The sequence below is a fragment of the Colius striatus genome, chromosome 8, assembly GCF_028858725.1.
Source record: "Colius striatus isolate bColStr4 chromosome 8, bColStr4.1.hap1, whole genome shotgun sequence".
Lineage (NCBI taxonomy): Eukaryota > Metazoa > Chordata > Aves > Coliiformes > Coliidae > Colius > Colius striatus.
Window position 1 is genome coordinate 23613710 of NC_084766.1, and position 10913 is coordinate 23624622.

Consider the following 10913-nt stretch of genomic DNA (forward strand, 5'->3'; position numbering starts at 1 on the left):
AGCATCAAACAATTATTTAAGATTTGTTATTTTAAACATCTGAAGAGTCAGGAGAAAAAAGAAAAGAAAATGTGTATAATAATAAATGCTTCATTTTAATAGCAGTGTTCAGATCCTGTCCTGGCTATTCAGACCTGGTTTAAGAAAGTTTTTTTCCCTTCTTCACCTCTCCCCTCATCACTCCATCACTGCCCACTCTTCAACTCACCTCACATCTTACAGTTCTGTCAGGATATTTGGAAGAGACAAGGGAAGTAAAACGTATTTTTAGAAAGCATTTCAGTATGCCTTTTGGAAAACAAAACAAAACAAACAAACCAAAAAAAGAAGAGCAGCTATATTTTCAAATCTTTAAAGAACAGACCATTTTAATGGCTAACAGTACTTGGGTCCCAAGGGACAGCAACTCATGCTTCTTCCTATAAAGGCAAATTCCACATAAACCACCTTTTCCTTAGCTACTACCTCCGTGCAACAGACGGACATATCTACACTTCAAAAACAAATTTCTATTGCATATATCTTCTGATACTTAAAACTTAATAGGTTTTATGAATATTAGGTCAACCTACCAAAAAGAAAAAGACGAGTCAGTGACATATACTAAATCTCTCCCTGCTTAAGGCAAACAAGGACAGTAGCTAACCAACTGACAAATTATACCATATCATAAAACCCCAACTTCATTTAGGACTTCTCAGTAGGTATTAGATATACACTTAGATGATAAAACTCCTTCCCACATGCATTACTATCCTCCTGTCTATCCTCAGCAGTTTATTTTTACCTCTGGAATGAAACTAATTGCAAGATCACAATACTGCAAATTTTCCACCATGCAGAAGAAAAAAGGACATGTTTTCTACATGAAATTACCAAATCAATGAACTGTTCAACACTGTAAAATAGACTGATCTCTTTCCAAAAAATTCTTGTGCCGCTCTCTTGCACAAACTGCTTTCCTCAGAGCAAGTGACACTGAGGATTTAGAAGCACCAGAAAGACATATGGCACTGTTTTAACTTAGGACAATTACATTTAATAATAACAAAGAGAGCAAGAAATTTCAGCATGCCTCATGTAACTTTAAAAAGTTAACATGGTAACTATTAAATCAGTCTTTATTGTATTTTGGACATTATTTGCAAAGAGAGTTCTATTTTCCTTAACAGATATTTTTTTCCACCTCCTCTTGTGTTGAAATTGCCAGTAATGCCAACGCATCAGCTTTAGCCAAAGAAAGTCATAACTTGAAAGTGGTCATAGTACTGCCTGTTACTAACAAGCAGACAAGAGAATTTAGGTGCAGGTGTCTCCTTGTCAGAAATAACAAAGAAAAACAAAATATTTTCAGGTGGTATTTTATGGCCACTCTAATTGAATTTATAATATGAAATGTCAAGGCAGATTAGACTAATATCTAAAGAATTTTCATCCCTACTGTGTCTCTCTTTATTTTGCTCTCTCTAACCATCTGTCCCAGACCTTCCAAGTCTTATGTGTATTTTATGTCAGTTTGCTTTATGTTAGGAGTTTCTTTTATAACAACAAACTGGTTTTTGTTTGATTGAGGGTTTTTTTAAGAGTTCAGGAGAAAGCATGTATAAATATGTATATACACATAAATAACGGAGCAGGAAATCTGCTTTTTATTCAATTTTTCTGCCACTTTGAGTGAACATAGGAAGCTAACCAAGGTGAAAATGTTTGTGAGAGACTCTGTAATGAAAGTTAGCCTACCTTCTTTAATAATGCTGTTATTTACAAGTTAGTAATGCTATGTGAGATCTCATACGAATAAAGAAAAATATATGAGTTTTAAGATGGGAAAATAAAATTACCAAATAACATTTTTTGTTCATCCTTTCCTCAATTCTTGCTGTGTTTGCTTTGGCTAGCTTAAACTCTAAGCTCTTGGGGACCTGACATTTTTGCGATCTATTTTTACAGCAAGATGCTTGTATTAAATAAACTGTATTGATATACCCCAAACTGAATATAGGAGTGTAAAAGACAAGACTGGTCATGAAACAAATACAGTAATATAATAACTTTTAATAAATTCCTATGGACATGGCATAAATGAATGTGACACAAAAGTAATTTTGGGACAGAGAAAAGTGGGGCAATTGTCCCTTCAGAAAACTACTTGATGTCTGTAAAATACTTTGAAGATAAAAACCCAACATATATATTATGGCTATGAAATACCACTGGAGTCATGTAGCCTCACTCTCAAATTGAGAATCTGAGGAATTTGAGATGACCTCTGATTTGAAGTCAGAAGAAATGCATAGACATTAAAAAAAAAATCTAGAGTCCTGTATGACATGAAATTATTAAGAGCCATACATTACCTTTTTTTTTCATTTCTATGAGGACAGTTGAAACGGTAAACTTCCACAGGTGTATCTGTGGGTAAAATTTGTCAAAATAACAACCACCAGTGTTGGACTTCCTTTTGAAATGAGAGAGGGGAGAAAAAAAAGTAGGGATGCTATTATCAGAAAATGATGGCATTTGTAACTTTAAAATATATTCTGGCCAGTGATATTGAAACATATATTAAACTGAGAAATAAAAGGATAATCTTTTTAACAGCACTTGACAGGAAAAAAAAAAAGTCAGAAAGTACGTAATCTACCAATATACTGTCCAGTTTACATGGAATAACTCAGCAAATCATCTAATCTGCTAATTCCTGAAATTTTAAAGTGTGGGACTTCTGCATTGCAAAAAGCAGTTCGAGCTGCTGTGTTCCATATAGCCCAAATCTCATCCAGACAGTCAAAACTTTAACAACTAAAATTTGTTGGCAAAGAAGAAAAAGAAACTTGCAAACAAACTTTTTCTCTGGAGTTGCACCTTAAACACTGAATCACACAAATGAATAAAAAAAAAAAAAAAAAAAAGTAAAACTTTGATTTCATATAAGAAATCCCAAGTATGGGGCCATAAAGCCTAAACTGAGAAAACTATATTATTCTGAAGGGACAAGTCTCCTTGTTGCATCTACAGTTCCATGCCTACCAAGTGTGAAGTGGGGAGAGTGAATACCATAAATTTGTGACTTAATAGCTGTATTCTTCATGGCAGAAAAAAAGAAAAAAACCGTAATCCTTCCTCTGCCCCAATATCTAAATCACAGAAATACATGTTGCAAATCAGTAAGGGCTAGAACTCTTTTTAACAAGATACATGGAAATACTTTGTGAAGCTACAGCTAAGTTTTTTCTTTTGATCCACTTCAAGCCCTTGAATCCCATTTCCAAAGCAGTAAAATACTAAATAAAGACAGCAAAACAGAGTCTAGAGCAATTTTTGTTGTTGTTGGCTTTGGGTTTTAATATAAAATAAAGAGGGGGGATAGCTGCTTTATCAGGTTATATTTGGATTTTATTTCTATTTGTGATTGTTTCTTATTGGGAGTATTCAGCTAGTACTGAATAGCTCCAGTGTTCATATGATTTCAAAGAAACTATGAAAACTTCCTCACCTCATCAGCTGGAAATAATTGGTCCACACCTGTCAAGACTAAGCATTTCGTCAGTAACTTCACAGTCGTTTGGTCACTGTATGTGACTGTGTCAGAAATACTTTCAGCAGCAGTACATTCAGTACACGTATGCTGTAAAGAAGCCAAGGTCCATCACTTAGGTGAAAAAAAACCCCACATTAAACTAACAAGTTGTAACTTCTTAAATTTGCAGATAAGCAACATTACCTAGCATGTAAATGAAACGTATACACATAGCTTCATCTCTTAATAGCTTAAGAGACAATAGCAGACGTAGTTCCTCTGCCATCTTTGCAGAACAGTTAGAAGAGTTTGGCCTCAATCTTCCCTTCCAAAAGAAAATAGCACCAGGAAAACAGCATCCCTCTATATGTATGACAAGATTATTTTATCTGCCCCAAACTTTTACATTGTTTCATTACAGTGTTACTGCATCTGAATATACATCCTGTTATTCATCTCTGTATTTCTTAATTATTAAAGCAATCAGAAAGGTTATATTCCATATGTTAAGCTCTCCCCCTCTCTGTGGGCCTGTAAAACTGGATGGAAGCAGGCAGTATCTACATGAATATTCTCTTTCGCCCAGGTCTTTCATGCAACTACAAAAACAAATGTAAGAGTACTAGTGTCTGATCTTTTTATCATTTTCCACATCTGGACAAATCTCACAAGTGTAATTTAATTTCTCAAAAACAGTTTCTCCTGGAAAAACCTTTGACATACTATATCAAATTATCACCTATATGTTCCAGCTACTGAAACTTATGTCTCTATCACAGATTTTTAACTTTTTTTCCTTTTTACCTTCAAGATTTAGCCTTAAATGTACATACTTTGAAGAAAAAAAAATACTGAGAATAAAGACCATAAAAGTAAAGGGATAAGTTTAGGTGATACATGGCGCTGTACTTGTCCACGAGAAATATATCCCACACCAATGGTTTGTATGCTTTATACCAACTAAGGGCCGCTAATCAGCTCTCAGGTCAATGGCTATTTGTTTAACCAAAAAAAATCCACAAACAACACAGTATCTTTCTAATGAGTATAAGCAAGTGTTACCTGAAACATACATGTTTAACAGTATCAAGTTTGTTATTGGTACCTTAAACCACATGTATAAGTGAGCAAATCCTCCCACCTCCCACTTCAAATGCACCACCTCCCCCATTCATCTTTTCTCACTTCTGTTTCCAATTCAATTTCTTTTCATTACAGTGAATACATGCTTCTATTGATCTTCTGGTCAGCTGGATTCATCTGCTGGTACTTACCTCATTAAAGGAGAAGTTTCTTAAAAAAAAAAAAAATAATAATCTATGTAAGACTCCATAAATCAATGTTTAAGAAAAACCCTTGCAGACATCCTGAGCATGAGAGATCTTACAGATCTTTAGCCAATGGGGAAAAAAAAAATGGTTTCTGCCTGACCAAGATTTCAACATATTATGCTTTAAGGGGAGCACAAACTGTAACAGTTATATTGCAGTTATACAAACTACAAAAGTAGTAGTGAATTTATCATCTAGGTCAAAACTTACATTGCTGGAATAATTTACTTCTAAACCAATTAAAATTTAGCAGGAAATAAAGTTATTCTATCATATATATTAACAAGCAAAAAGTTTCCCAAATCAGCATACAGCTAATCAGCATCAAGTCACTCAACAGTTATAGCTAAAACTGACCTGAAGCATACACAGCACATCTGTACATGTACAACCACAAGCTCCCCAGATGTTATAAATTACTATCTTTACCAGTTGTCTCCTAAAAGTGTTGACTTAAAGAAAATGCAGTGGAACAGTGGAGATGTTCACAGCAGGAAACGTCAACAGAACTAAATTCAACAGTAAAAGATCTGTTGATATGTGCGTGATCTAAAGGGTAAATGTCATAGAGCTATTACTCCTTGAGTCTATGACAGGGACATTATTTTCACTTATACATGATGATACAGTAACAAGTAGTTGTACTACTTGACTTACAATGCAGAGCATTTTTTTCAGAAAGAAAGAAAGAAAGAAAGAAAGAAAGAAAGAAAGAAAGAAAGAAAGAAAGAAAGAAAGAAAGAAAGAAAGATAGATAGATTCCAAACTTTACTGAGAGGAGAGAGAAGGGGAAAACCATTTAATTACACAAAACTCCAGAGGGCCGGTTACCATTACTGACACCATTCATTTATTGACGGGATAGCCTGAGCCCATCCCGCCGCCGGCGGAAAGGTGCACCAGCGGGCTCCATCAGTTCTGCCCGCACTGACACTTTCCAAACCACCATACAGAGCAGTATGAAATTTACATCAGGGTAAGCCCAGCTTCCCCAGCTCGACCGAAACGCCTGCGAGAGTTTCCAAACTGAGAACAAAAACAAACAAACAAACAAAAACCCACAGGAAAAAAACCACCCTCACATGCTAAACTCACCTACTTCTAAAAGCCAGGACAGAGTCACAATCTGCGCGTAGCCGTTCCGCTCGCCCCTGCACGGGGGGGACACGGCCGCGCCGAGGGGTCCCCCGGTGCCCGCGGCTACTTATCCCCCTCCCGCCTCTCCTTCGGGCCAGTGCTCCCCCACGCCACGGCTCCCGCGGCGGTTGCCACCAGGTGCGCGCTGCCCCGCGGGCCGTACTCACAGGGACACGGTGCGGTTGGGTAGCACGGCGGGCTGCAAAGTTTCCACCAAGTCGCCGCCCGTACAGACCACTTTGATGCGGAGAGCCGGACGGCCGGGCCCCTTAGCGCGCTCGGCCGCGCACAGGCAGCGGTCCACGATGAGGTCGGGGCAATTCCTGCTGCCCCCGCACAGCCCCAGCACGGCGGCCACCAGGCAGAGGCGGCGGCAGAGCCCGCGCATGCTGAGCGAGCCAGGAAGCCGCCAGCTGCCGCGCCGCGCCGCGCATGGCACGCGCCCCGCACCCGCCGCTCCGCGCCGCGCCGCGCCCGCCGCCGATCCCCCTCCACGCCTCCTGCGCCCACCCCGCCCCGCCCCGCCGCGCCTCTCGCTGCGGCCGGCTCCGCTCGGAGGGACCCCCCCTTCCGCCTCCTTCTGCTTCTCCAAGGAGCCGCCGCTCTTTTCCTGCCGCAGCTCGAGCGCTGGGCGGACCAGCGGCCGGCCCCCTTCTCCCGCCGCAGCCCCCGCGGGCTCCGGGGCAGCCCCTGCCCGCAGCTGCGGCCCCGGGAGGGAGTTCCTGCGCGGCTGCTACCTGCGCTGAATCGCGGTGCTTTCAGCCCTCTATGGGCGTTCAATAATTGTGGGGAGAAAGAGGCAAATGCACCAAGGACGCGCTGCAGCGAGAAGCAGGCTCGATCAGCCGGGGCATGGGCTGGAAAATCGGGAGGTGGGAAAATTATATGGGTGAAGAGCCTAGTTTTGAAAATAGCTATCTTTGCTACTGCTCCTGAGAAACGCGTGTGCAAAGTGCTCTTGACACCTATGGTGATGGGAAAGGAGTTGAAGCCATGGGCAAAGGTCGGTGTAGACCAAGAGACAGGACAGTCCTCCAGCCAGCTCTGTGCTGACAAGCCACTGCCATCGGGCAGGGTACATGCCGTTAGCTGGCTTCAGACACCTCAGATGACACTGTGGACATGACTTAAATCAAAGGTTTGATCACTAGTCCAAGTCTGCTTCATCATCCAGGTCAACGGGCAGATTTCTTTCTTTTTCTGTTTGTATGTTATTTCTGGCAATCTGTGGCTTTGGAGCACAATCAGTAGTATTTTGTGATATGGTTAGCAACTCTTAGGGTAGATTTTCAGCATCAACTGCAAAGTACTCTGTTTTTCTTTTTCTGGAAGTGAACAAAAATTCCAATTTGTGACAGGGAGTTACATTTTTATGGGCTTTTACAGAAAGAGCAAGTTCCTTGCCCTCTCTTAATGGAGACTCACAATGCATTTTCATTGCAGGACCTAAGCCAAAGTTAGTAATAGTCTGCCTTGGCTGTAAAGCTATTTTAAGAAATTACTAGGTTGGGGTTTTTAAACAATATTGTATTATAGTCCCTAAGGGAAGATTTGTCTTCCACATTTACTATGGCTGTTATCACTGCATCCTAATACTGAATTGGAGCCTTTAGGCACTAAGTTTATTAATAAAGTGATATAAGGGTTAGTGCCCTTGTGAAATTCCAGGCTAATAGGAACTTTATCAGGAACAATCTTTTTCTGTACAGTTGTTGATTTAAAGAATCATAAATATTACAATCTCTGTTCTTTTATTTTTAAAAGCAAAGTAGTGCAGGGCTTACTGGCGGACAGCAAAATTGACTGTTCCATACACTCAACAATGTAATGGCTGCTCATTCTTTATCATAAAGAAACCTTACATGGCATTTGAGTCTGCAAATGCATGTTTATCTTTGAAAAATTCTGTCTCATCCATACTGTTTTTGAGAGCAGAAGTGGAGAATACACATTTATTAAGACATAGCTTGAGTTTCATTGTGTTAACCTTGCTGGGAAGGAATTGAATTTTTCGGTCAAGCTCAGCCTGAACACATCTTAGCAGAATTTTAACATTTTTTCCAACTCACTGATCCTGAAAGTTTTTGAATAATGTTTTACTAAGGAACAAGAAGGTTTACAGTTATGTTGAAGCGGTCTATCAAATCCTACACTAAAGGTAGAAAAGGAACTGTTATTCCTAACATTGAGGTGAAAAATAAGGAGAGTTTCCTCTCCATCTACCAATGCGCCTTGCCCTTTTCTCATTTTTTTCTTGCTTTCTTACAAGTAAAGAAAGAAAAATCACAGAATCCTAGAATGATTTGGGTTGGATGAGATCTTAAAGATTATCTAGTTCCAAATACACCCTCAGTCATCTTCCCTCTCCTTCAGTGTCATCTTTAACTATGAAGAAAGTAAAATTTGTATGATAATTTACAAGCAGATATGGTGGTTCCTGACCTGAGATCTCACAGTCTCAATAGGTCTAATTGAAAAAAAGGACTCAGGCATCTACAAAGCTCAGTACTGCTTCAGTTGTCACCAGCTAGCACAGCAGAACATTTAGAATTAGTGGCGGCTAACCATTCTCCCAGCTCTTGGAAATTACAACTTCAACCCTCTTACAATGTGCAAACTGAATTTCCCATGTATTGGAAAGGTATAATCCCAAATTGCCGTGTAAGATGGGAAGAAAAATATTATGGCACCACAAACTGAAAAGCCACCAACATAGCACTGTGTTTGGGTTCCAAAATTGCCAGTTTTAGACAAACTGTGTGCCTACAGTGTGGGTGCCTTTGAACAATTACACAGCAGATAGCATATGTTAGGGTATGAGCTCTCCTTAGCTGGGTTTCAGTGTGTGCAGAAAGAAATATGAGTGTATATTAAAGTCAAAGAGAAAGATACTTGGATAATTTAGGTGTCTGGGCTATTGAACAGAACAGAGCAAGGACTTTTTAACTTACAGTTGATATTGGACCCTTTGATTTTTCTTAAACTTTTTCAATCTAGCCCAAGGTTATTGCACACATATATTAGAAGAAACATGCTTTATGATATCTCTCCTTGCAATTTTCTCTCTTGGTTTGGTCAGCAATCAGAATGTCTCCTTTTGCCTACAGAGACAACCAGAACTTAAGAAGCACTTGAGTCCTAGAATGCCAAGTCCTGCCCAGATGAACTTCCTGGCAAAAAGAAGCAAGACTAAGACTAAAGATTAATTTGAAAAGTAAAATATTTTCTAATTTTAGTAATTTCTTCACAGTTAAATTCTTGTTTTAGTTGTTTGATTAAATCATGAAAGTGAAGGATAAATTTTCTTAGATCAGGGAAGTTAAAGAAAATGTTCACTTACAGTCATTTGTATTTTTATTTCTGTGAATCAAATATCTTAAGGATTTTTAGTAAGTCTGTCCAAGTCTGTCCATGTATGTGTACACCATGACCTTATAACAATACTTGAGAGGAATATTTTATGCTATGGCTGAATATGCAAGTGTTAAAGGGGAATGCAAATAAATGTGGGAAAGTAATCCTGAAATGGTATTATCCTGATGAACAAAGATGAACAATATAAAAAGGAATCAGGGATTAGAGATACAGGTGATTTATTAAACTACAGGTTTCACAGCACTTTTAGATCTTGATCTCAAGCCCGAAACAGCAGCAGCACTTGCTTAACATCACAGGACAATTGCATAGCAATTAAGTAACGAGAATGTGTTATACAACAATAGGAAATATGGGGAAGCAGAATGTAAATAAGTCAATTTGAATTTTGTCAGGATTTCAAAATTGTATGTTAGTATTGGAAAAGAGCCATGGAAACTTTAATAACCAGGAATCATCAGGGCTTTTGTTTTGTTTCTTATCTAGAAGTTGGCACTCTTTCAGCTTTCTAGTTCCTTCAACATTGACCCTTTATTGACAGTAGTGAAACAAAGAATCATTCACCCCTTTCCTCCAGCACCTCAGTACCCCAACACTGTTATTTCATCATGACTGTATCTCATGCTACTCATCATATCAGTGTAACACTACAATATGTCTGGAAGCCTTTTCTATAAAATGATTAAAAAGAAAAAAGCCTAGAAGAGACTTGGCCTAATGAAAAGATAGGTAAAGTAACTGGGAGAAAAACAATCCAGAGCAGGTTTCCACTTGAAATTCTGTGAAAAGACATTACTTGAAAGATGGTGGAGGAAAAAAGCAAAATATGCAGCACAACATTCATGTAGAAAGGTCCCAATAATTTTAAGCTTCACACATAGTCAACTAATATGTCAGTATTAGAGATGGGGTAGTCCTGGTCCATGAATTGCTCATAGATGGCATTGACTGTATCAAAACAAAGATAATGAAAGAATGAAAACAAAGTTGTTTAGAATTGTTACCAATCACTAGAATTAATTGGATGAAACTGAGTTCAGAAACACTCAGCAAAATGATCCTGAACCTATTTAACAGACTGAGTAATCTTTTAAGGAAATGCAGAAACTGACTCATTCAGAACTGGAGTAAACAGAGCAGGGAATCGTGTTCCATAGGGAACAATGCTGTGTTAGACAGAACTGACAAAACAGGATTTGCATTTCTGCTATTTGAATCAGCACGATCAGAAACACTGCTGGCTTTTTTAGGTTAAAAAATTATAATATAAAAAACTCTCAAATATCATTGCACTGTTTTCCTTCCACATATATTGTGCATCATGTTCATGGTTATAAATACAGTATTGGATCTAAAATCAAAATGGGTTTGAACACTTCTGTCCTTGCAGGGTGACAGGTTTCCAAAAAGTTGCTTTGAACTTTTCCCTGAAGTAAGGTCCTTGAAGCTAGAGACCTCTTATAAAGAGAAATCAATGCAAAATTCTGTCAGAAATTGAAACTGTGGCTCTGAAGTTATAAAAAAATAATAAGCTATTAGTGAGGAGTGGA

General features: G+C 38.8%; 1 protein-coding gene across 1 annotated transcript in view; it reads right to left on the bottom strand.

The window, feature by feature from the left end:
- The window catches only part of LOC104563462 (adhesion G protein-coupled receptor A3), a 289529-nt gene extending 283148 nt beyond the window's left edge, over window positions 1–6381 (bottom strand). The window contains exon 1 of the mRNA XM_062001296.1: window positions 6156–6381. Coding sequence (XP_061857280.1) covers window positions 6156–6376 — 221 coding nt within the window. The 5' untranslated portion in view covers window positions 6377–6381. The remainder of the gene's footprint in view (window positions 1–6155) is intronic.
- Window positions 6382–10913: the final 4532 nt, after the last annotated feature.